We start from the raw sequence: 26656 nt of genomic DNA on the forward strand, positions 1-26656 counted from the left end.
AGATACCTGCCGAGCTCCCCGTTCTGTAGGAGCGGACCCTGTGGGAGGCTGCAAGGGCGGGTTGAAACCGGGAGCTTTGCAAACAGGGGAAGGATGCTGGCGGGGCGGCGGGTATCAGGGCGGGGGAGGCTGTGCCTGCCCAACCAGCCTGGCATGGCCCTGCCCACACTCCGCCCCCAGGAGTGCCTGTGAGTTCCCGTTCTTTCATGGTCCAGGCTGGGTCTGGGCTGGGGCCGGAGAGCCTGCTGCCAGGACTTGGGGAGGCGAAGGTTGGTGCCCTCCTGGTGCTCTGAGGCTGGGGTTGGGGGCACTGCAGCAGTGCCACCCACCCCACGCTCTGGGGCTGGGGCTGGGGCAGGGGTGGGGGCTGGGGCCGGGGCACTGGCCTGGGACAGGCGGGGCAGCAGCTGCAGCTGGGTTCTGCCACTCTGGGCTCCAGCGGCGGAGGGGGCGGGGGAGAGGAGAGGCCTTGTGCAGAGAGGTGTGGGGGGGGGGGCTAGCCTCCCCCCACTGCTGGTTCACCCACTGCTCATGGATGCTGGCACCCGCCCATGAGAAGTCCTCTCCCCTCTGTAACTTGGTAACATTCTCAGGGCCCACCTGGGTTCCCCTGCGGTTCTGGATTCCCCTCCAACCCCAATCAGTGTGACCTTTTCACCAAACATCAGAGAATCAGTGAATCGTAGTACTGGAAGGGGCCTCGAGAGGTCGTCTAGTCCAGTCCCCTGCACTCGGGCAGGACTAAGTATTATCTAGACCATCCCTGACAGGTGTTTGTCTAACCTGCTCTTAAAATCCCCAGTGATGGAGATTCCACAATCTCCCTAGGCAATTTATTCCAGTGCTTAACCACCCTGACAGTTAGGAAGTTTTTCCTAATGTCCAACCTAAACCGCCCTTGCTGCAATTTAAGCTCATTGCTTCTCGTCATATCCTCAGAGGGTAAGAACAACAATTTTTCTCCCTCCTCCTTGTAACAGCCTTTTATGTACTTGAAACAGTTATCTGCTCTTCTCCTGCTAAACAAACCCATTGTTTTCAATCTTCCCCCATAGGTCATGTTTTCTAGACCTTTAATCATTGTTGTTGCTCTTCTCTTGACTTTCTCCAGTTTGTCCACATCTTTCCTGAAATGTGGCCTCCAGAACTGGACACAATACTCCAGCTGAGGCCTGATCAGCGCGGAGTAGAGCGGAAGAATTACTTCTCATGTCTTGCTTACAACACTCCTGCTAATACATTCCTGAGTGATGTTGGCTTTTTGCAACAGTGTTACATCCGCTTCTCTTGGCCAAGGTTTGCTTATGTCTCCTCAGCTGGTTCCCCAGACTTGGCTGCCATTCCTAGAAGTGTGAGGGGGTCCTGTTCTCTCTGCCACCAGCTTGTGCAGCATCCTAGCTAAGTGTCACATTCCCTCCCTCCCTCGTGGCTGGCTCACATAGAGGGGAACGGCCTATGACTGATACCCATGCATGGAGTTACTTGCTTAGCTTGCCTGAGGCGTGTCCTTTTGGTGCTGAAGTTCCCAGGTTCTGTCCCTGCCCGCGACTCAAACTGGAGGTCATGGGGTAAAGGTCAGTGCAGCTGCTCCCTTCCCTGATTGGTTCCCCTGAACTAAAAATCAGTGGTACCCCATGCGAAGAGACAGGAGGGATCTGGTGAAGGCCCTGCAGCCGTTTGTGGTTTATTCTCCTGCTGCAAAGAGCATCGCAGCTCATGTCCTGCTCCTAGCGTCTAGGGCAGCAGATCTGACAGCCCCCTACAGGCCCACAGGCTGGCTGCATGCTCCAGAAGTGTTTGGGGTCTCAGCTGGAGACCCTGTGCAAGCATGGGCGGGAGCTGCAATGCTCGTGGTCCTGCTAAGCCCTGTGTTCAGGGAGCAGGTGTGGGGATCTCATGCGCCTGTCTCCAAGACAAGAGGACTTAGGAGAAGGATGTTCCCAATGAAACCAGCCCATCTGGCCTCCATGCTCACTGATCAGCAGTGGCCTTCCCAGCCCTGGGTTCTTCCCCAGCCTCTAAACTCACTCGTGGGAGCGGTGAAGAGGAGCTGGGCAGATCTCAGCCGGGTCCCAGTTTGTACCCGTGCCAGCTAGGTGCGACTGTCGGTCTCTGTGTTGGGAGTGAAGCGTGGGGCAGGCCTGGGGGCAGCAGCAGCAGAGACGTCTAGGGTCCTGACCGAGAAGAGCAGGCACCGTGGAGGGTCGGGAGCGACTGGTGTTGGCTGAGTGGATCTGGGAGCAGTGGCTCACACCATCCCAGACCTACCTGCGCTTCGTGTCCTGAGCCCCGCGGCTCATCGTTCTCTGCTGTTCCGAGGGAAGGTGTCTGCAAAGGCCTTCCAAGGGCAGAGGGTTTTCCACCCCTCCATGCCCCAGTTCTGGGAAAGGGCAAACCAGAGAGCCCACCGCAGGTCCCGTCCCTCCGGCTCCTTTGTCACACGATGGACTCGGAGGCATGAAAAATGGGTCAGTGTAAAAATAGAGACTTTTGCTAATTGTTGGGTCTTTTGAAAGCCCCGACGGCCATTAATAAAAGTGACACCGGAGCCCCCGGGGAGAGCGAGGCCGGAGTGCTGTGAAAAGGACGCTGTGACAGGTAAAAATCGCGGACAACCTCCTTCCCGGCTGCAGGCAGAGCTGTGCTGCTTGACCTAGAGGTGGCCTTCTTACACCAGCTGAGTCCCAGCGGTGTCTCCCGGAAGGGTACGCCCGGCTTAGAGCCGGTTAGTTCACGTCGGCGCATCTCCTGTGCAAACAAAACCAGTATAACCGGCTTTAACTCTTTAAGCGTCCACACACACCACTCAGTGCACGGGGAACCTTCGATGTCTGACTTTCCCCATGTGCTTGCTCAGTCTTTTGACTTTCACTGGGGCCGGACGGTGCAGCTGGCTTGGCTGGTTCATTCCAGGCGATGGGCTGGCCTCCCTTTCTGCTGCTCGTGCCCCACCGGGGGCGGCCCCTCCTTCGCGTTTCCAGCCTGGGATCCAGCAATCTCAGCTTCCTCTGTGTCCCATTGCGGAGCTCGGCTGCCCAGCCCCTCGGTGGGACAGATGAGCAGCGTTATTTGCGATTTCCAGAGGCAGAAATGGAGGGTCCGGCTTGCTGAAGCCGGGAAGAGACCCCTGAGATCACTGATATTCCCCCCAGCACTGCGGAGTGGGGTGTGAATGGAGCACGCGCCCCTGGCGTCACTGAACGGAATAAAACGTCATGGAAACCTTTCTGATTGCTTCGCGCCTTGCAAAGCCCCACCTTGGTGCTTGGGCGGTGAGCCCTTCGGAGCAGGGCTTGCCGGTTTGTTGTGTGTTTGTATGGTGCCCTGACCCCTAATTGGAGCCGCAGTGTGTACTGTAATACAACCCCCTCCCCCGGCCCCACACTTTCCCTTTCTGTCTCAAAACTGAAATGCGGGGTCCTAAACAGACATCTCCCTCTGGCTCCTAGGTGGAGGGACGGCCATGGGGGCTTTGCCTGCTGCCCCGCCCCAGAGCCCGCATCCTGAGCCAGAGCCCTCACCCCCACCACACACCCCCCACCCCCCTGTCCCCAGCCCGGAGCCCCAGTAACTCTGATAGCTGGCACCTATCCTCACTTGCGCCAGAGTCTTGTCCAGCTGCTCCCAGGGACGTGGGGTCCACACAAGTTCTGTCTTGTAATGAGCCATGCCCACGTCCATGCACACAGGCGAGCCCCTACTACCTGAGCTCAAGAAGCTTCTCTGGTGCTTCCCAGAGTAGCCGGCCCTTATCCTGAGTGGGCCAGCTGCTAGAGAGAAACAGTCACATGTCCTGAGCCAGTGGGCATTAGGAGAAGAGTGAACTGGGGACACTTGTGGTTTTAAGTGTCCGTCTGTCTCCATTTTTTCTGTGGGCATGACACTAAATTCTGACCTGGCCAGGACACATCTGACAAATGCCACCCCAGCTACACCTATGCCATCAGCTCGATGGATTTTTAAAATGTCCCCAAAATAGAAATTGTGCCCGACATATAATAAGCCCCCCATCTCGTGAGATGGGTCAGTAGTGTCACACTCCTTTTGCTCATGGGGAAAGCTGGACCCCAGAGGACAAGTGACTTTCCAGAGGTCATAAAGCAAGTCACTGGCAGAGTTGAAACCAGAGCTCAGGTCTCTTCTCTGAACTTGGTGCTTTGCTCACTGTTTGGGGATTATTTGAATGATGATCGGCAATGTTTGCATCCCAAGGTGGGTTTTGTGCTTGAGAACCAGACAGATGAAACTGCTTAGCAAGTGACCAGTCTAGTTTAGGGCTAGTTTACACAGTGTTTTTATACTGTTTTAACAGGAAACAATGGTGGGCAGTAAATCATATAATTAAAACCAAAAGACTGTAAAAAGTCCGAAGTGTTAGAAACAGAGGCAAGGAATTTCACTGTGATGTGATTTGATTGGACAGTGGCCTAGTACGTACTGTAAGAGACCAGACGTGTAAGAAGGAATCTGTTGCTGCTTCTTTGAATTTTGTCTCATTCGACGATTATGGCTGGCGAGCAACAGCTTTACAAAGCGTGGTGTAATACATTCTTTAACCTCTTCTTTACCGCCTTCCACTCGTCTGTCTATTGTGCAATGACAATTCATTTCTCAGTAATATTAAGAAGCACAATAGAATTTCAGTACAGTGTCAAAGGAATATGCATAGGATTTCCGGATGGATAGTAAAAAGAAAAGGAGTACTTGTGGCACCTTATAAAGCTTATGCTCAAATAAATTGGTTAGTCTCTAAGGTGCCACAAGTCCTCCTTTTCTTTTTGCGAATACAGACTAACACGGCTGCTACTCTGAAACCGGATGGATAGTAGTTTTTCCTGCCCTTAACACCAGATATGTAAGGACATTTGAGCACTCTTATCCACTGTTAATGGCAGTTTTGCAGGTGACTCAATACGGATATTGTGACTATTTTGCTTAATCAGTGTCTGGCGGAGTCCTGTTTGTACAAACAGTATCTGGGGCCTTTAAACATATCACTGATGCAGATTCTGTAGCAGTGAAAATCTGAGATACCGTGATCTACCTCCTACCACAGGGAGACTCAGGGGAGAAGTCATTGACTGTGGCGCCTTTCACTTCTGGGTTATTGGTTCAACCCTTTGTTGAGTGTTTTTCTCTGGTCTATGTGAAGTTGCTCCCAGGCGGATTCTTGTTAGGAAATGTGTTTGCAGGGATGGAGGGGATTGAAACCATCCAAAAGTTCCGAAGTGGCCACAGATTCTGCCTTCCCAGCTTTAGCCGTGCAGGGCCTGGTTTTCCAGAAAGGCTCTGTTCCTACAATGCTCTGTGAAGCCGGGGATGGGGGCTGAAGCTACCTGGGTCCTCAAAAATCAGTCCCTAAGGCTGTCATAGAGTCATAGACTTTAAGATCAGAAGGGACCATCATGATCATCCAGTCTGACCTCCTGAACATTGCAGGCCACAGAGCCTCACCCACCCCTCCTGTAATAGACCCCTAACCTCTGGCTGAGTCATTGAAGTCCTCAGATCTGGGTTTAAAGACTTCTAGTTACACAGAATCCACCATTTACACTAGTTTAAACCTGCAAGTGACCTGTGCCCCATGCTGCAGAGGAAGGCGACCCTCCCCTCCCCCCAGGATCTCTTCCAATCTGATCCAGGGGGGAAGTTCCTTCCCCAGCCCAAATCTGGTGATCGGTTAGACCCTCAACATGTGGGCAAGACCCAGCAGGCAGACCCTTGGGAAAGAAGTCTCTGTAGTGACTCTGTCAAGCTGGGTTCCCACAATCAGAGGCTGCTTTGAAAGTGTTGGTGCAAGGGATTTGCTCGCAATCATGCCAGAAGAATTTAATCCAGGCTCTTTGGTTTGGCTCCAAGCATACACCTCCAGCTAGCTCGCCTGCTACATGAAATAAACCTACTTTCGTGAAACACAGGGGTAAAGTCTAGCAGCTTGGAAACGTCTGGCAAGGGTAAAGAAACTTTAGAGTTAACGTGTGCTTTCCCAGTGGACCGGTTAACATGGGCTTTGACCAATGGACATGTAGCAGAGACCATCCTGTCATCTGAGTCACTTTAAAACGACCTCATGTTATGTGCTGTCTCTGCAGAGCGCACCCAGCTGATCACAGAGCTCTACAGGACGGCTTTCGAATCAAATCAGAAAAGGTTGTTGGATGTTTTGAATGATGGTAACAACAGAAGGGCTGGAATGAATCACCCTCTCTTTACATTTGCAGCAACGCTTATTTAAACACACACTTGCTTTTTGTTGGGGGGTTTATTTTTTTAAGCTCCCCACTAAATAAAAACATTAGACAAATTCCCCAGTTAAATGATTTTATGTTACCAGGACAAATATAAAATAAAGCAATTTTTCAAGAAATTAAAGGGATATTGTACATTTAAAAATCTGTTGCATACAAATTAAGTGTTACTAGTAACACCTGATTATTGAGAGAATATTAAAAATCCAGTGTACTCTTCCTGTCACTATTTATGCGCTGTCTACTGTTCTCTCCAGTGGCTAATGAAAGTCTATGAAATGTCCATTTCACTTTTGTTTACAGTCAGTTTCACTTTCAGTTTCAGTAGGGCTGCTATGTTTGGGTTTCAAGCACTGCAAGGGAGGCATGTTCTTTGTTTTAAAGATAAACAGTTTGCATTCAAACTGTGTATAGTATGGAAGTATTCGCCCTTTGACTTCAATTTTATGAATGATTTGTTTCTACAAAATTGAAAGTCCAGGCCAAGCTTAAGGTGACTCCCTGTTAAGTGGTTAAATGAGGAACGATGCCCGGAAGACTTCACAAATCCTACCCAGCAGCCGACCTCATGAAAGAAAAGTGGTAGGCTTTAATTTTTGTTGCTGGATGTGTTCAACTGCAAATGATGAGATCAGGATAAAATACAGACTGTTCAAGAAGGAATGCTTGGCGCTTGCCTCTTTAGAATGGCAGATTACTTATGGAAAAACCCTGGAAGAGATGGTGAGACCATTGCTGTGGAATTTTGGTTTTAAGCAGCCTGTAGAATTCTGTCATGGGGATCTCAGTCTCCCTTACCTTGTATAGGGGCTTAGACTGATTGATATGGAGTCCCATTTAACTGCTGTAGAACCCTATTGATGTTGACTGGGATTTTCAAAGGCACTGAAGAGCCAGTGTCTAACTCCCTTTAGTCTCCTCTGGAGAATCCCCGGGTTGTATTACACTGAATGGGACTCTTCCAGGAGGGACGTACTACACAGAGCAACAGGAATCGCAGGGCCAAACCAGATCGCTGGGAATACAGAGTTCTAGAGGCTGCGGCTTGCAGAGGCACATCTGTGGAGCATCAGCAGGACTGGGGTGCTTGGCTCACTCATACGCCTTTGAAAATCCCAATGTGCAGCTTCAGAACAGGCTCAGGGGCCGGTAGGGGCCTGCTGGAGAACAGGTGCAGGTCCAGCAGTGTCTGAAGCTAGTGAAATGTCCCAGGCTACTCTGTGCAGGATGCATCTATGCTCTAGATAGTCCCAGCTCTGCTACTGACTTGTTGAGTGACCTTGGGCAAGTCACTGCACCACATTGTACCCCCCCGCCTTTAAAGGGGATGGCAGAGAGAACACTGCCCTACTGGATAGAAGACTGGAGGCTTAATTCAGTAATGTTTGAGATCCTCCCGTGGAAGGTTTGAGGACTATGCAAAACTATTATATTTCCCCAATGGCTTCTCTGTGAAATCTGGGGCTGGGACTGCCAGACACATGCGCTGAGCCGGGACCCGTGCCGTGTTCAGGAGAAGGGAGCTGGCTGCCAGCTGCAGGAAGAGATACAGCCCTTCAGTTTCTGTGGGAGGGAAGGAGCCACCGAGGAGGGAGGAGTATCTGGGCTCTACCTCTCCTGGGGAGCGAGGTGCTACAGAAGCTATTTGCAGAGGTGGATTAAGATTTACTGGGGCCGTGGGCACAAAGAACATTTTAGGTTCCCACACCCTGGGGGCTTAGGGACGCCAGAACCAGGCAGGGACACAGGCTGGGGGCCGCTCTCTGGCACCCAGGGCAGGCGAAGGATCTGGGGCTCCCCACAGCAGCCCGGGCTCCCTGGGCAGCTCTTACCATGGTCTGGCTCTGGCTTCTGGCCTGGCCAGGGGGCAGGGCCTCCAGGGGAAGAGGAGAAGCAGGGGGCAGGGCCACAGTTCTGGCGCCGGTGTCCCCCCCCCCACACTTCTACCCAGGTTCCGGCACACCTGTGGGGGCCTCCAACTTGGCCAGGGTACCTGGACACAGGCGTTCTGGGCCTGTTTGTTAATTCACCACTGGCTCTTTGCCCTGTGTGGGATAGTCCTGCTCCCTGGCACGAGGATGGTCCTGAGACACCGCTGAAGAGTGGCATGTGTTAATCCAGACTGCCTGTGACTCCCATCCCCCTCAAGGAAGTTGTTTGTGCAAGAAAATACCGACTAGTCTCTCCCTGGCAGCCCTGCGGCCCGTCCCCCAACACAGAGCAACGCTCTCCTTAATGGCTGGAAAAAGTCTCTTCGGAAGCCTCCCAGTAATTCCTCAAAGGGCTCACTCATGTGGCTTTTAATTTAGATTCCTCCCCCCACCCCGAGCTTATGTAGTTTCTAATTGCAGAACCCAACTAATTGTGTGAATTAGTATCTGTCAAAAGAAATGAATGCAATTCCCCCTCCGTTTTATTTTATCGTGAATGAGCAGTACTAAAAGTTACGTGAACCAAGAATGTGTTCGAAGACTGCATTTTCAGTGGGCCAAACCAGAAGCATTCAGTCATAAGGAAGAAGACTGCAGGCTCTCATTGTGAGTTTCCCTGCATAAGATAGTACTTGGCAATGCTATGGCACCATTTATTGGAGTATTGCCCGGCATTTTCTGTGAGTAGGATCCAGGAGTCCAAATTCTGGGGCTTGTCTACGTGGGAATGTTGAACTGGTTTAACTGGTTTAACCTAAAGGATGAATTTAAACCAGTCTCGTTAAACTGGTGCAAATACCCATGTGGACGCTATTGTTCCAGTATAAGAAGTCGATTGGGAACAGGGGTTTGCACTGGTGTCACTAAAGTGGCTTTAGAAACTTATTTATAGTAAGCCAGGTGCCTGCTAAGATTCCCCAGGACCAGCCAAGCCTGAAGCTCAGAATTCCACACTGCAGGTGTAAATACCACTCCCCTTGCTGACGGCTGAGCCGGAAAGGAGCCTGCACTACGGCCGATGCTGGCCCCAACTGGGTCTACAGAGGGGAGCATGAATGGGGTAGCAACAAGGGCTGTGATTTATTAGTGGGACGAAGGAGTGGCTTCTCCATGGGCTGCTGGGGTCCGAATGTAAGGATCTTTAATGATCGTGTCTCATTTTATGTCCTGTTGGCAAGACGGGATCAACAGCAGCACCAGGCTGGGACATGAGCTTAGGAGCAACTGGAGAGGGAAAGGCGTCTTCAGCTGAGTCATCTGACTAACTTTGTGCTGCAGCTGCTTGTTCCTAGAAAGCATCCTCTACGCCGTATCCTCCTGTGCGTGTGTGTCCACAGATGGGGGGCACAGCAAGCTGTCTGGTACTGCGGTGGGGGGGGCCCTCCTGTGAATCCCAGGAGGCTGGGGACAAAGAGCCTTGGAGCTCTCCAAGGACCTGGCCAGTGCGTGGAGGCACCGAGGAAGGGAGTTGCTGATTCAGCATGTAAGAATTGTTGAGCGTTAAGACTAAACCACAAGAGGGCGACATGGGGACTGGGGGAACCGATTACGGGAAATGAGGGTTTCACGCTTTGCAGCCCTGCTTGGGGGTCATGGCCCTCCTGCTCTGGCAGTTCCCTACCTCATTCCGGGCACAAGGGAAGGCTTTGGAAAGGGACCAAGAAGGAGGGACAGGGGTAGTTTCCTGTTCCTCTCTGCATGGCGGCTGATGAAGATGAGACTGCTGTGTCCAGGCCGCTGACCATGCCTGCCCCATAGCTCTGTGAAATGGTGTCTCAAACCCAATTAGTGGGTCATCGCTAAATGAGGGTTTGTCCGAACACTCGCTCTGTTAGAACTGGGCTCGAAAAGCCCCCTGCTCGCTTGCCTGGGGCAAGAAGAAACTTTCCCAGAGCCAGCGGCTGGAGTCAGGCTACGGGGCCACGAGCTCTTTCCCTGCAGTGGGGAGAGGAAGGAAGGAGCAGAGCGATGCAAGAATTGCTGCTCTCCAAACAGGAGAGGGTGTCAGATTGGGGCAGGAGGAGCCGCTGCTCTTCCCCAGCAAGAGAGGAGCAGGGAAATGGAGTGGTGCGGGTGCTGCTCGTTTAAGTGGAGGGGCAGGGCAGGGAGACTGGAGCGCCTGCTCTTTATCCAGGGGAGCAAGGGGGCCAGTGCGGAGAAGAGTTACTGGGATTCCTGAAAGGCCTGAGGCATGAAGCCAGAGAGGAGTCCCTCACAGAGGTAGTTGGAGGTTAGTATTAATGTACTGGAGAGGCAGGATCCAGGGTACGTTAATCAGAAGAGTAGAAAAGAGCCAAAAATTCATTAATGGGGGAGAGATGCAGCTTCACTAATTGGAGGAGACGGGATGAGTGTCTAAAATTAAGGGTTAGGGGGCACCTTGAATTTGTTAATCATAGATTCAGAGATGTTTGGGCCACAAGAGCAAGGGACCATTCTCATCATCTGACCTGCATAACACCAGCCAGGGAAACTCACCCATGATTTCGGCATCCAGCCCAGAACTTTGGGTTGAGCTTGAGCTGATCTGTTAGAAAGAAATCCACTTTTAATTTACAGACCTCATATAATGGAGAATCTATCACAAACAACTTTGTTAAGTTGTTGCAGTGGTTACTTACCCCACAGTTCTCTAGCTTCAGCTTCCAGCCAGGTTTCAGAGTAGCAGCCATGTTAGTCTGTATTTGCAAAAAGAAAAGGAAAGCTTATGCTCAAATAAATTTGTTAGTCTCTAAGGTGCCACAAGTACTCCTCAACTTCCAGCCAGTGGATCTTGTTCTGCCTTTGTCCACTGGACTAAAGAGCGCTCTGCTATCAAAAATCTTCTGACCCTTATCCAGTCATCTCTTATACTTCTCTTGGATAAGCTAAAAAGACTGAACTTCCCAAGTCTCTTCCAGTAAAGCAGGTTTTGCCATAGCTCAAATCACTCTTATAGCTCTGTTTGGAATCCTTCCCAATTTTTGAACATCCTTTTTGAAGGCTGGACAGGAGAACTGGACCCGGTGTCTCAGCAATGGTCTCGCTGATTCTGTACGCAGAAGTAATACCACCTCCTTACCTCTTAATGTTCTCTATCTCATACATCAAACGGCTGCATTTGCCCTCTTAGCCACAGCACTGAACTGGGAGCTTCTGTTCAATTGGTTATTGAAAATTATCTCCACCTCCTTTACAGGGTCACTGCTTTCCCAAACACCCTCTCCACTCTTGAAGTGTGGCCTTCTTTCTTTGCTACTCGATGTCTGACCTTGCATTTGGCCGTATGAAAATAAATCTTATTTGCATGCTTCCCAAGTGAAGCAGATCTCACTGCATAACTGTCCTGTCCACACCTTTATTTACTACTCCCCCTATCTTTGTATCTTTGGCAAATTTGATCAGCAGTGATTTTATATTTGCTTCCAGGTCATTGGTGAAGATATGGGACTGCGTTATCTGCATAGCAGTGTTTTTGTCTGTGTGTGTAATTAGTGCCTGGTGTAAAAGGGGTGGCAGAACTGGTTTTATTAGGGGAGAGTAGAGTTGATTTATTGCTGGGGAAGTGAAGACGTGGCCATTTAAATTGGTGTGGTTGGGAGAGGTGGCCTTGGGGATGTGGCAACCCCGGTACTATTCACCTGGACTTGCAGGCTTAGTCCTCAGGCCAGCAGATGCTGAGGAAATCACCCTATGTTAGGAGACCTTAGCTGCGTTAGAAGACTCCATCTTTCATGCTGTACAGTTTAGGGTTAGCGGGTCTCTGCCGTATGGAGAGAAGCAACTGAGTTGTTTAAATGAGATGCAATCTGGATGCACTGAGCTTCAGAGCGCTCCTGCGGGTGGTATTAACATTCCCCTGTTCTGCAGAGCTTGATTGCGGCGCGGCACAATCCTTAGTCAGACCTCCCCAGCAGCTCCCCGAATTAAAAGGGGCTCTTGTGAGAAGAGAGGGAGCCACAGGCTCTCTTCTTGAAGCACTGTCCTCCCCGCCCCTGCATGGTTCAGGATGTCACTGGCCTCAGCCAGGTGTGCCTGGGCTCAGTGTGAGGGCGGAGGCAAGGGCAAGGTCTGGGGTCTGGGAGCGTTCCTGGGCTGCTCTGAGCCCTGGCAGGGTGAGCAGTGAGCAGAGACCGATGCACAAGACTCAGAACCTCCAGGGGTTTATTTTTTGGCTTTGATAGCCGCATTTTTCTTCCTCCCCCTGCTGCGGTGGTGGGTGTGGCAGGAGATCCAGCCCCTCTGCGCTCACCAGCTGCTTGCCAGTAGCCGAATCCTTCCCGTGAAACGGGAGCCCTCTGAGCCCTGCTGGAAGACTGTGATGGGTTTTTCCCCTCCTCCTCTTGCCGATCATCCTCCATCACACGATCTGGCTGTCTGGCTGCCCCCTCCGCCGAGATCTAATCAGGAAGGCTCCATTTGACTTTCAGCAAAGTCAGCCTGCTGCAGACTCGGCGGGGAAAGGCTTCCCCTGACGCCGCGGGACGCGATCGCGGTCGGTATCGGCGCTTGTGCTGCGAGAGGAGCCGCTTGCCCATGAGCCTGGGGGGCAGGAGGCAGCGGTCTCCTCCTCAGACACCCGGCCAGCCTCTCCGCACCCCCTCAGCCCTCCGGGGGAGCAGGCTGCGTGGGCCTGGTGGCTTTCAAACTCCAGGGGTTGCAGGAAGGCAGGGGGGTCCCCCCCTCCCAGGAATTTGGTGTTATTTAGCACCACTCACCCTGCAGGCAGGTGGGATTTTAAGGCCAGACAGCCCTGACCTGTCACAAAGGGCGTTACAGGCTCTGGGCCCAATTCTGAGTCCTAGAGAGCAGAGCCGGTGTGGCCTGGTGTAGCCTGGAGAGATAGGCCTAACACAAACTCTCTTTAAAACAACAGCCAAGCCACAACGTCCCAGGCCCTCAACCCTCCCTTGCTCCTCCTGGATCTCAGGGCGGCGCCTTGTTCCCTTCCTGCCCCTGCAGTGGAAGGGAGGTGAGTGCAGGTGTGTACTCTGGGGTCTCAGGGCTGTGAGATGCTCGAGCACCAGGCAGGGCGAGCTGGCGTGTGGCTGCTTCCCTGTCGGTGGGGCTGCTGCACGCCGCGTCCCCCATCAGAGGAGCAAGGGCCTCTGCCAGCCCCCCCCCCCCGGTGTTGCAGGGGGAGAGAGCCCCCAGCCAGAGAAGTAAGGGCTGCTCTGAAGAGAGCCCTGCCTCGCACACCTCTCACAGGCAGAACCGGCCCCTTGCACGGGGCTGCATCTCAACCATACCACGCAGAGCTGCAGTGGTAAAAAACCCCCTAACCTCGACCAAACTCCGCAGTCCCTGAATGCCCGGGGGGGTTACCCTCCCCCACGCTCTTGCAGCGCTGCTTTCTCCCTGCCCTGGCTTGGCAATAGCAGTGCCCCGCAGGGCTCTTGCTGGGCGTGCGCCTCTGTGTCCATCTAGGCTGAAATCCACAGCACCCCGTCTGGGAGCCCTGCTCAGCTGACTCGGGCTGGGGGGCTTCGGCTGCAGGGCTAAAAATGCCGTGTAGACATTCCGCCTCGGGCTGCGCCCCAGGCTCCGAGACCTTCCCCCCCAGGGGCACCTAATTCAGCATAAGGACAGCGGCCCCCTTCTGCTCCCCTCCCAAAGGCAATAGCAGCCTGATTGACAGACAGGGCTGCTGTTAACCTTTCGGGCTCTGGACTTACGGAGCCTTAGAGCCTGGTTCGCAAACAATCCTGAGGTTTTGATTTGTCATGCCAAGCTGGCACTGGCCTCTCTCTTCTTTCTGGCTGGATGGGCAGAGCCAGAGGGTCCCAATCCTGCTACCCTCGTGGTCTTTAGTATTGTAGTCCCATGGCAACCCCTGGGGCAACTCACGTAGTCAGGCAGGTGAAGAATCGGGCCCCTGGCCGCTCTACCTCAGCCTCACTCAAGCCACCCTGACTGTGGTAGCTGCATGTTGGGCCCTGGTATTTAAAACGCAGTGGGATTGTCTAAGGCCTCTGCAGCTGCAACAGTTGGTGTGCAGATCAGCTCCGTTCACCCTGGCAGCATCACATGGGGCGGGGAAATGCAGGTACAGAGAGGCTACAGTTTGCCCAAGGCCACCAAGGGCGTCTGGGGTGAGAACCCAGGGCCTTCCTGCCTCTCCATCGCTTGCCATCACTTTGTGTGCGGAACTCAGTGGAACCTGGGATGCCAGTACACAGGGGCCGAGGGACAGACTGAGTTCAGGTCCCACCATTGCTCACACCACATCAGCCCCACTGGGAGCCCTAGAGTAGAGGGCCACTGTCTGCTTACACGAGGCCGAGGAAGGTTGCTCTGAGATCTGTATTGTCAGGTTGGTAGGGGTTGAACCCTACAAATATTGCCCCTCGAGTACAGTAAGATTGTGAAAAAATCCTGTTTTGAAGAACTTTTGTTCCTGGCCACTTTTAATGGGCGCCTCCATAACACGTGGAAAAATAAATAACATGGCACTGGGGTATGTTCACACACATTTGAATTTCCTCAAAGGAAAATGCATCTTGACAGTTTCATTTCCAGGCCCCCGTGATTGCCTTTCGGGGAGGTAAAGCTTTCTCCCGCCCTTCCTTGATAGAGATGAAAAGTCACAGGAGAGAAATAAAAGCGTCTATTGTCAGGGTAGAAATCCATTTTTTTAAAGAAGCTATTGTTCCCGTGAATTCCATTCCCCTTTCGTGCTTTCTTTGGTTGATTTGTTGCTCTGCTTTCCCCCTCCTGGTTCCCTAACTGCATTCGACACAACTGTTTCCATGCTGTTTGCTTGAAGTTGCTGGCAAATTCGCTCCTGCATTGAATCCTCTCTCGGCTAGAGTTGTTTTTAAAGACTGTGCAGGCTAATGAATACTCTAGCAATGAGTTGCAAACGTTGTTTTAATTGAATCTTTGAGGCCAGAAGAGGGGGGAGGGGTCCATTAAAGAAATTGTTTTAATATGGCAATTGGCAATCAGATAATGCAGTCTCTTCCACATTTATTAATAAGGCCAAGTCAGCTGTGAGAGAAAAGCCCAGAAAACAAGCCAGATTTCCTACTCTGGTGCTGTTGTAGGGCCAGTTACATCTCTGAAAGCAAAAATAAATTCCTAAGTGGCCCTGAGAATTCTCGTTAGCCATCCAAACCTTGATATAAAACCTTGCATTGTAAACAAAATTAGCCTGAACAGAAAACAAGTGAGATTTACTGTAGGTCCTTTTCTTGAAGGATACCAGGGCATGTTTTTAAAAGAATCCACCCACGCAAAGAGAATGGGGATTGCCAAAGCTACGTGAATTTTAATGATTCTAGACAAGCAACGGGAAGCTACCTGACAAAGAAAGATATTAATAAAACATGGATATGGGCTCGATTCTGCTTAATAAGCAGAGCTGTAGATGTAATTTACATAGAGTGGAAATTAGATACAATTCTAAAGGTGTCCTCAAATGTAGACTTGAAACTCCACAGTGTACCCTTATTGGAAGAGATTTGTTGCTGCTCTGCTATTAAAGGTGAGTTAGACTGTTAGTAGTTATAGGAGAGAGCCGGAAGTTGTCTTTTTTCCACAACTGTTGACGTGTGATTATTTGTTTTTAAAGTGGTACTAAATTTTGAATATCTTAGTTGTGGTGCATTCCTTTTCAGTGGCTGTGCAGTGATGTTTAGCTAGGGATATGCGAATGACTGAATCTGAAGACTATAGTTCATAATTTTGGAAGCCTGTATGAAGAACAAGCTGGGTACTCGGTTAGCAATCCCAAAGGCAATATTATTGCACTTCACTAAGGAAAGATGCCAGTAACCTCACTGATGACCTACTTAGATCGCCCTGTTTCGGAGGTGAGGGAATGCAGTTCTGGATCTCCTGTCTGCCCCAAACCACAAAGCCCTGCAATCCAGGCAGGACTTAATTGTTAACCTTGGCACGGAGGAAGCGAGAGCTTATTTATGTAGTGAACAAAAACTTTAAAATGCTAATATTGAGCCCAGTCCTGCAAACCCTTACCCCTGGGTGAGTGCTAAGTGCATCAACCACTGACTTCAGTGGGAGTCCCTCACTAGTAAGTCCTGTTGGCCTGATGCTCGTAGGGTGGTGGGGAATCAGAACTGAGGCCTGGTAGTGTGTTGAGCCCATGGTTTCCAAATACGTATTCAAAATGGGCTGTCCCATTCCAGAGGGCACTGAGATAACCCTTTGGTGTGGTCTAAAGACACCCTTTGTCTGCCTCAGTTTGAATCAGTGTGCTTCTCTGTCTAATTGTTTAAAGCGCTTATCACATGTACATGGGAAGCCTTCCAGACTGGGGAAAAATAAGTGTGTGTGTTTAAGGGAAAGTGATCTGATTGGGCCAGGCGACCAGTTATTCTGCTCAAACTGAACCAGGTTTGCTTCTCATTGAAGACAATGGGAAGACTTCCACTGACATAATCTGGAGCAGGATGGGGTGGACAAAGTCATGTCACACTCCCCTCAGAAAGGAGAAGCTTGTACTCCAGAGGAAGGTGTTTTCAGCCAGCCACAGGTCTTTGCCCAGTTTGAGGCTGAGATGAGAGTTCTCCCCCCATAGGGGGGTTGGCCCCAATAATTTCCCACAGAGTCTGGGTAGCTGCCCCATCCTACCCCTCTTGTTAACCAGAATGGCACAGCAGTATTGGAGTGGCTTCTGGCTACTTTCCTCAATATGTGCAAGTCATTATTATTATCTATAGAGCTGCATGGTGCTTTGCAGATATGTAAGGGGGCAGTCCTTGCTCCCAGGACCTTGCAGCCTTGGGGTGTGACCTGAGAGGTGGAGAGTATCCACAGTTTCCACTGCCTGCGCCGGGAGTCGATGGTGCTGTGCACTTTTCCAGGCACAGGCTCTAAGAGCTCCAAGGTGGAAGGCAGCAGATATGACACAGAGTTTTACAAGTTCTCTTTTTATTTAACAGACTGCATAGGCAATTAGAGCTTGGAGAAATGCTTCTTGTTTGGGGTGCCTTTCTTTCTAGAAGCACTGCAAAGTGTTAGCTGTAGGATTGTCTCTGATGAGGATCGTTCTCGGCACAGAGCTGCTCCAGGCAGGCAGTTAACTACACATGCACAAACTGGATGTCAAAGCAGGCCAAGTAATTCTGTCATTTCAAAAGTCAGGGATTAAACCACACTGCATTCCCTTCCCAGAGGTTTGCAAGCTCTAGGCTGGGCTCTGTGGGCGGGCAGAGGAAATCTGTCTTGGGAAGGTATCAGATTGGTCTCTCTGAAGATGCAGCTGGATAGTGGTGGGCAGTTCAGCCAATAGGTACCTGCTCGCAAAGAGCTTTTCTGACGCTGGGTCTGTGTTGTGTGCTGCAACATTGTGTGATGTCACGTGAAATCACCCAGAAGAGGTGCCCGGGCTCTGAGCTGCCAGGGCCCAGGCGTGGCACAGATTAAACACTGGCTCCAGCCCCTTGGGGCAGCGGCTCCGGGCCTCAGCGCCCCCCAGGCCGAGGCACACGGCGCTCGAGCAACGTCAAAGGACAGGAGCGCCCGGGGCACTGGTGTTAGTCTGCGCCCGAATCCTCTCCCCCCGCAGGGCTCTGGAGAAAACAGCTGGGGGCGGGGGACGAGTCTAGCCGCTTCCCCGGCCCCGGGGAGAAGCAGAGTAACCCCCTCCCCACCCCCACCGCCCCTCGCCCCCTGGGCTCTGTCCAGCCCCCGTCCGCCCGGGGGGCCGGAGCCGCCGCTGAGCTGCCGTTCCCTGGCTCTGCCCGGCGCTTTTCTCATCCAAACCTCGATCACGTAGGATTGCGTAGAGCCGGAGAGGCGAGGAAGGAGGCTGCGATTCTCCCGGCGCTTCAGCAAAGGCAGCGCCCGGCCCCCGGGCTGCAAACCCCCCAGCCGGACGGGGGCTCGCCGCGGGGCGGGGCGGGCTCGCCCCTGAATCCTCCCGGAGCGGGCAGCGCCGCCAGCCCCAGCCGCCGCTGTCTGAGCACGGGCAACTCAGCTCATGCATGGCAGGAGGATGCCGGCGGGCGGCGGGGAAGCCCTGGCCACCGGCGCCTAGGACGGGCATGCGGAGCGCCCCGAGCCCGGCAGCCACACGCCGAGTCTGGGGGAGTTAGCGGCGGCAGGGGACGGGCACTGGCCGGCCGTGAGGCGGAGCAGGGGGAGGAGAAGCCCCGGGGCCGGCTGCGGTCGGAGCCCGCTGCAGCCCCTTCGCCCCGCGGATCCTTAGAGCGGCAAAGTGAGCAGACAGCGCCCCGGCGGGCTGGGCAACGTGGCTCGCCTGGCCCGGGACCCGCCGCCGGAGCAGAGGAGCCCGGAGCGCAGCGGGAGAAGGGGGTTTTCTCCCCCTTCCCTCCGTGCATTGCCCCGAGCGGCGCGGGGCAGGACCCTCCGAGGCATGCCCGAGCTCTGCCCGTGACAGGGGCCCCAGGCGGGTCCCCGCGGGCCGGGGGAGCGGAGCGCACAGCCGCCGGCACCGGGACGGTGTGTGGGGCTCCCTGCCCTGAGAGGAGCCTGCAGCGGGGATTTGTGCTGGCCGCGGAGCCAGGCCAGCTCGGGCCGCTTCCCCACGGGAGAAACCCGCCCCCGCTGCCCGTCCCGTTGTGCAAAGCTCGCCGGGGATGGACTGACGCGCCCGGCCGGCCCCCCAGGAGCTGCAGCCCGGCGAGGTGCACGGGAGGGATCCCCACCCTGCCACGCTCCGGCTTCCCAGGCAGCGGGGGGGCTCCCGAGGGACCCGCTGCCCCAGCCTGGCTCAGCCCGCGGGACTTGCCCTTCCAGAGACCTGCCTGCGACCGGGGCTGCTGCTGGGCCCCCACCTCCGCCCCGGCTCGGCTGTCCCGGCCCCGCGGAACTCGCCGTCCGGGGGCTCGCTGCCCAGCCCCCCGCGGGGCTCCCCGGCAGGCAGACGGATGGGGGGCGGCTGCGCCGGCCAAGGGGGGCGCAGGGGTGGGCGCGGGCTAGCCCAGGCCTCCTGCCCCTGACCGGCTGAGGCGTTCTGGGGTGCAGCGCGGAGAAGCCCCCCCCAGCCCCGCCCCTGGATTCTGCCCCCCCCCCCCGGGGCCCCTCACCCCGGCCTCCAGCCCCCCCTGGACGCCCCAGCGCTGGCCGGGCCGATGAGAGGCCATGGCCGCGGCTATCGCCAGCTCGCTGATCCGGCAGAAGCGGCAGGCCCGGGAGTCCAACAGCGAGCGGGTGACCACGTCCAAGCGCCGCTCCAGCCCCAGCAAGGACGGGCGCTCCCTGTGCGAGAGACACGTGCTGGGCGTCTTCAGCAAAGTGCGCTTCTGCAGCGGCAGGAAACGGCCCGTTCGCCGGAGACCAGGTCAGTGAGCCCGGTCCAGCGGCGGGGGCTGGCCCGGGCAGCGCTTTCAGCTCCTCCCGGGCAGCCTCTCTCCCTCGGCCCCAGCCCCCAGCCCTGCCCATCTCCCTCGGCCCCAGGGAACCCCGGCCTGGCTTTGTAGCGAGCTTCAGACCCTGGGCCAAATCCCGCCTGGTCCCTTTCCCTGGGGGTGAGTTGGGCCTCTGGGAGCAGCACCTGCTCCCCGGGCTGGGCCACCCTAGGTGGTTCTGGATCCTCCCCCGCCAGGTGTTAAAGGCCAACGTCCCACATTTCAGACCCTGCCTGGTCCAGAGTTGGGATTGGTTAATTGCCAGCAGCAGCAGCTGCCAGGAGACCACTTCTTCCTCCAAGCCAGTGCCCTAGTTAGGGAAAGGCTTTAGCATTAAAAATGAACCTCCCCATCCATGTCCTGTGTGCTGGGGAAATTCATGCCCTGGAGCAGCCAGATTGAAAGGAGAGACACTTGTACTCCAGACCCACAGTTTTGATTTCTTCCCTCTGACTCTGGTTCAGCTGTTGGTTAGCACTTAACTATTCCCGGGGTCCTTGCAGGGGCTTGTATCACAGATCTGCATTGGCCTGGGGTCAGTAACCACTATGTATCTGTCTGGAAAAGGTGGTGAAATCGAGCCCTTTAGCGATACCCAGCAATTCAGTCTTTTGTAGCTTAACCTAGTGTTATGTTTCCCCCTTGACCGTAGATACCTACTGGCTTTTTAACAGTGTGTTCCTGTGTCCTCCCTGGTGACAAGGAAGTCTGTAAATCCAGGGCAGTTAAAATTGTGGCCATTTGATAAGCAGATGCAGGAAATGCTACTTCTCAAGTGGAGCTGCTTTGTGAATCTCACCAGCACGTGATTAGTTTAGAGCACTGTTCCCTCTAAGCCGTGCGCACACACGGATCCTAAACCCCGCGCACATGGCGAAACCCCGCACACACAAATATTTGCACAGAAGCACAACAATTTGCACAGAATAAATTTTTTGCACACACGGCCTGTCAAAAATTAGAGGGAACGTTGGTTTAGAGACCTTCCAGACGGCAGCTGCACTAACAAATGCATAATATTCAGATCACAATGGGTTAGAGAGGGTCTCTCCTGTGGGCCTGCAGTTTCCTTGTGCCCAGTGTCTGTGCCATGTGGACTGGAAACAGGTGCAATCCTCTTGAAAACCTCTGAGTTTTCAGTACAAGTTGCTGCATTTCCAAAGTGAAGACCCACAAGTGCAGTTCAGTTCCTACAGGGCCCTCAGCCCCCATTGATAGTTGTGGGAACTCTGTACCTTGCAGGATTGGACCCTAACGGGTTTATCTGTAGAAAACAGTTATTGTCTCTTTCCTTTTCCCATGTACAGTATGTAGATTGTTACAATCCACCGTGCTCCCTTGCTAAGGTACAGACCACGGCTTGGCTTAAGAAGTTGTCAAGGGCAGTAAAGAATAGTCGGGTGCTTTCCTCAGCCCGCCCACACACCCATCAGCCACAGGTTAGAAAACACTGAGTCCTGGTTAACATAGCTCTTGGGGACATCAGTAACCTTCTGCTGATCTATTTAATCCTCACGGATTCGTTGGTCACCGAGAGATTCCTTGTTAGGTTTTTGCCCAACTGAAGTCAGCCAGACAGAACTCTAGAGTAAAATATCAGAACTAGCTAAGACCTTGAGTGTAGCGGTCACCTGCATGAGCTGTGCATTGAGGAATTCTGCCCATACTCTAGTCAGGACTGGAAAGGAATGGGGGGAAAGCCTCCCAAGGAGGAAGGCCAGGCATTCGGATTGTCCACAAAGAAAAAAAATGCATCCGTTGAATCATGATGACAGCAACTCACGTGCCATGGGGCTGAGACGATGTTTAGCTGGTGGACTGGTTCTGCACTTGCAACACCCAGAGGGAACCTGGGTTCTGTCACTGCCTTTGGAAAAAGTTGCTTAAGGAGGGAAAAGAGCTGAAACAGAGCATGGCCCCAAGGTTTGCTAGCATAAAGTAGGTTTCAGAGTAGCAGCCGTGTTAGTCTGTATTCGCAAAATATATAAATAAATGTTTGCTCAAATAAATTGGTTAGTCTCTAAGGTGGCATAAAATAGTGATACAAGGAGCAGACTAGCAATGGTCTCGTGCATCACCTCGTCACTGGTGACACGGGCCCAACTTGTTCTTATTCTCATTCATTAGTTGTAGGAGTGCGAGCCATGGCCCCAGGGTGCTAGGTCACAGCACCAAGATAGTCCCCAAAAGCTCAGGCTTTTCCCTTAGGGAATTATTCTTGGTAGGTGTGGAATATAAATCGGGAATCTGTTCGCAGCAGCTCCTGCAGCCACAACCCAACTCCCCCTCCCCCACAATTGAGTCAGCCTTCATCAGAGAGGCCAGGGACTGAATTGCATGGCAACTGAACGGTTGTGTGGCCTCTAGAGACAGCCCCTTCTGATTAAGGTGAAGGCACGTTCTCATACAGTGTCGCCAAGTTTACACGGTCAGGTCAGCAGACTCAGGCAGCCCTGCTCTGCTCCTAATCCTGCATCCATGGGGCTTGATCCTGCAGGGTTCCAAACAGCTCCTTAGAGGGCTGAGTGCCCCCAAATTCCATTGACTTCAATGCTGGCTGAAGGTACTAAGTAGCTTGCCGGACCAGTCCCACTGAAGACAAGGGAAGCTTTTATCTTTGATTTAAGTGGGGAAAGGAAGGGAGCCTGTATAAAAATGGAGCAATACGGTGTAGAAGGCTGTCAATCATTCGCCTTTCGCGGGCACTGCAGGCGGTATGCAGGAGATTTTAAACACCCTTTCACAGTCTATTTTCATTCACACTATTCCAGATTTTGTAAATAGATGATTCTTCATATTGCACGTCATTTTCCTGGGTCTATGTACCAGAGCTGTTTAGAAGGCAGTGTCCACTGAGTTCGCTGCTAATGAGAGCGCTTCGTTTAGCAGTTTATTAATGCTGGAAGGAGTTATACATTGCAGAGTTTCTTTTGTGCACGGACGAAGATATGCAAAAAAAAAAGAAAACTGGTTTAAAAGGAAAGTGCATAAATTGTGTGGTGACCTCTGAGCCCCCGTGATTACATTTTCTTGTTGATTTGCTGGCTCAGCAGCGTATAAGTTACTGAAATCAGTGTCAGAAGACATGGGGTTAAAAATCCTTTGTGGAAATAGTACGTTGCCAAAGAATTTACAGCTACTTTCTTAGCCAGGCCTTTGTTTTATGGCTGTACTGAATAAGGGCCAAATGCATAGCATTTACACTGTGTTTTTCAACTATAGTGCTCAATATACTTTACAAGGTGGAGGTGATTCTCCCCATTTTGTAGATGGGGAAACTGAGACACAGAGCTGTTGGATGACTTGTCCAAGAGCAAAGAGAGTCCTAATTCTGTGAATCTCATTCCAGTGCTCTCTTCTCTGGGCCACGCAGCTATCTGTGTGCTGTGACACTGAAATCAAGAGGGGCTTGGAATGGGTCACGTTCACAGGATGCTCGAACAGAAAAAGTAACCCCAATGGCAACTGTATTCCTTTTGTTTTGTTTTTGTTTTGAACAATATTTTCAAAGAATTTGTGCATCTTTAGCCTCAGAGACATGAACGTGTGTAACAGCTAGCACAAGCAGTCGCTATAAATAGACGAGGTAGTAAAGCTATGTGCGTGTAAACACAAGTCTGCAGTGCTGTGCACTTTGTGCCATGATCTGCACCCTGGGCCAAGCGGGCTTGACATGCTAGCACTTGGGTGAGGGGAGAATTCCAGTCAGAATTCACTCACTTCGCACCAGGTGTAAACGGCAACCCAAGGGACCAAGCAGTGGAGAATCGGGCCCATACAGTGGCTGTCTGTCGTCAAAGATACCAGAGGGTAACAAGAGGAATAAAGAGGGAGTGCAGAAAAAATTCCACTCTGTTGACCATAGGAAAATAGGGCTTAATTTGTAAAACCAACACTTGTTTCATCTGGCTTTTCAGTGGGCAATGACAACTCTCTGTGCAGCCTTTATGCTTTTGTGATCTCTCTTGTGTGTGCGCACACATAGGCCTAATGTGGTCTGAGAACAGAGAGGGCTCTGCTATATATTCCACTCTGAGCTGCAAATGTGGAGACGCAAGCTTATTCCTGGTGTCTGGAGTTAATACAGCCCATCAACAGCAATTGTACAGATGTCCTACAATGTTTCCCTAAGGGGTCCTACCCATCCCATCCTCTTGCAGTTCCTCCCAGCATGCAAAGCCCCTTCTCTGTGTTTGGACACCTGCAAAAAGAGAGCAAAGATATAATCTAAAACAATGCAAGGTGCAGCTAGGAAAGCTTAAACCATCTGATTTTATTCCTGGGGTGGGACACTAAGATGGAAAGTTTATTTAGGGGAAATGACTGTAGAGCAGCTTTTCCGAGATCTCTACGACCTTGACAAGCAGTTGCATCAATCAGCATCCCCTTCACATGCGACGTAGGGCACCCAGTTACCCACTCCCCCTCCTTATCTTTTTTCTACTTCAAGTCCTACCCTGAGAGAGAGTCCCGGGCCAGAGGGCACATGCAGCCCAGTGGCCATGACCTCACCCAGGGGCCTTCATAGGGAACTGCGATGGCACTGGGCTCTGCAGTATATAAGCATTTGCCACGTCTCCTCCTGCGGGCTGTCTAGTGTAGCAGAACAAATGAGCTGTATCGGGTGTTTGTGGGGCCTTGCATACTGGTGGGAAGAGGAAGAGGAAGAGGTGTCAGGCAGCACATCATTGGAAGTCAATGGGAATGTTACCCAGGGCACCCACTATACCCTGAAACTGCCATTGACTTCATGGCCATATCAGACTATTTTCAGCATCCTCCCTACTCTCTTCGGCCTCACCGTTCATGAGCTTCCAGCTCCAAAGGCTTAGCTCACGGTGCTCTTGCCAGTCCCCTTCGCCTTGCAAAGACAAAACAAATGCTGCTTTTGCTTCGTAACGTGCGCCTTGTTGTCATTCAGGCAGGGAACATTTGGCCGTTGAAGCTCTCAAGGTTTTTTGTAACGTGAAGGAAACGGTTCATTTGTAGGAACAAACTGCAGTGCTAGAAAGGAAAATACATAGCCTTAAAAACAGAACATCAGAATGGCCAGACTGGATCAGACCAAAGGTCCATCTAGCCCAGTGTCCTGTCTGCTGACAGTGGCCAGTGCCAGCTGCTTCAGAGGGAATTTAAAATTCCCTTTAAAGTGTTTGTTTTGAATTAAGAAAAGGGCTCTGGGATTTATAAGATTCATGTGTATGTACATCTATACACCTATACAAGCAAAAATATCAGCGCAGAAGGGATTAGCTCAGCCACAGATTTTCTTGAAGCAGCTGAAGTTTTTATTTTATACAGAAGCTGTTGCAGACCATGTGCCCAAATCCTGAAGACCTTGATTTCTCATTGGGAGGAAATGCTCATTGAAGCCAATGGAACTTTTCCCTGGACAAAAATTGCGGAAGAACTTCAGGATTTGGAACCACAGTACTTAGTGCATCCTATAAATCAAAACAAAATATATCATGGTAGTCCCATGGGCATAGCAGATCCATACAAAATCCCTTCTCCTTTTCTTTCAGTTCATAGACAATTTGGAAAATCATTCTTAGTGCGACACAATTCAGCCTCTTAAAAGATTTCTGCTTTCTTTAAAACACTGTCATTAGCTCTCCCAGCAATTTTACGGGCGGTTTAGTGACATGTGTTCTACTTTCTGTCAATTTTTATAGGGAAGAAAAGTGATGGAGCGCTAGGAGTATCTATAATTATCTCTCTACCCTATGGAATTCATAGAGCCCCAGTCGCCAGAGGATGTAGGTGATGGCTGTGTTGTCTGGGTGTATAAGGGTAGAATACTGCACACTTCCCATATACGTGTTTGCATACAGCCAAGGGAAATCCCTCCATGCTCATCCTGCCTGGCCTCGCTGCAGTATTGGACACCATCCATCATCAACCACCCTTGTCCTGCTGCTGAGAAGCTGTCGGGGTGAGTGGAAGTGCCTTAAAATGCTCAGGTCCTTTCACTCAGACCAACCCCCTTCCTCCCAGATCCCGCCTCTTCTCCATATTATTCACAATCTGAAGCTGTTGGGGGAGCCGGTGAGACGACCTGGGCTGCAGTGCTGGCCGGGCAGATAGCACCGGACTCGATGTCCCCTTCACACCCAGCACACATCGCGCCGCCTCCCGGCGCTCTCACTGCACAGCTGAGATCAGCCCCCACGTGAAGAGCAACTGATTAAACCTGAGCCTGGGTGGGACAGAAGCGATGCTGGTAAGAAGAGGGCAGAGCTTGGAGAGACTGATCTCCCCCACTGCTGAGGGCATCTGCCTTCAGGTGGGTGAGTCAGCCCGTAGCCTTGGCATTCTTTGGAACTGTGTGTGCAGTGGAAGCCCAGATAGCCACGCTGGGGGGGGAAAGTGCCTGTTCCCATCTGTGCCAGTTGGCCAGAGGCTTGAGTCCCATCTTACCAGACAGACCAGGCCTTGGGGATCCACATGTGTGACTGGCAGACTTGGTTATGGTTTCTCCTTCTGTCAGCACGCAGACCCCGAAACAACTCCAGCAGCCAATGCAGCTTACTGTGAACACATCACCCCAGCTGTCCACTGCCCCAGCTCCTGCGAGAATCCCGTTGATACCTAAAGCTGTCCATGGGATTGGCTCTCGCGGCCAGAGAGATGTCTTCTTCCCCCGTGACTTCCCAGAGCAGCTGTGTTCACAGGGAAGTGTAGCGGCAGACAGAGCAGTCACCGGAGTGGGGTCTGGACCGTGAGAGCCTCACTGCTGTGAGAGGCAGGCGTGATCCTGGAACTCACCGCGTTCAGCACCAAACACAACCCCCAGTTCTTGGACTTGCCTTCCCCTTCCCACTCCCCCAGAGAATCCCCATGTCACAAAGCGGACTGGGCCCTTTCAGAGGGAACAACCGACCAGAGCACCTGTGCTGCATTAGCAGCCTTTCGCCGGACAGAGGGCAGCTGGTGTCTGTAAGGAGCCAAAGAGGAAGTTGTGGCAGGAGGGAGCTGTCAGAGGCTCCTTTCAAGAGTTTGAGACATTAGAGGAACAAGACTTCAGCCAGCCATAGGGCTGGGAGTGGCCTGCTAAAAGCAGGGACTTGAGTAGACTTTATCTTGGGAGTTTTGAGTTCTGTTTGCAACTGTGATATTAATAAACCCAGTACCTAAGGGAGGGGGTCTTTGCACAGAGAGT

The 26656-nt window shown here is 52.5% G+C and overlaps 1 protein-coding gene across 4 annotated transcripts in view; it reads left to right on the forward strand.

The window, feature by feature from the left end:
* The window catches only part of FGF12 (fibroblast growth factor 12), a 281467-nt gene that overhangs the window by 141343 nt on the left and 113468 nt on the right, over nt 1–26656 (forward strand). Inside the window, exon 1 of one of the 4 annotated variants that reach the window (XM_084638433.1) lies at nt 19165–19427. The exons of the other annotated variants lie outside the window; for them this stretch is intronic. Within the exon in view, the coding sequence (XP_084494559.1) occupies nt 19229–19427 (199 nt within the window). The 5' untranslated portion in view covers nt 19165–19228. Of the gene's footprint in view, nt 1–19164; nt 19428–26656 lie in introns of those variants that run through there. 4 annotated transcript variants of the gene reach the window in all.

This window comes from Lepidochelys olivacea (assembly GCF_965140295.1).
Source record: "Lepidochelys olivacea isolate rLepOli2 genome assembly, chromosome: 9".
In the NCBI taxonomy this organism is placed as follows: domain Eukaryota; kingdom Metazoa; phylum Chordata; order Testudines; family Cheloniidae; genus Lepidochelys; species Lepidochelys olivacea.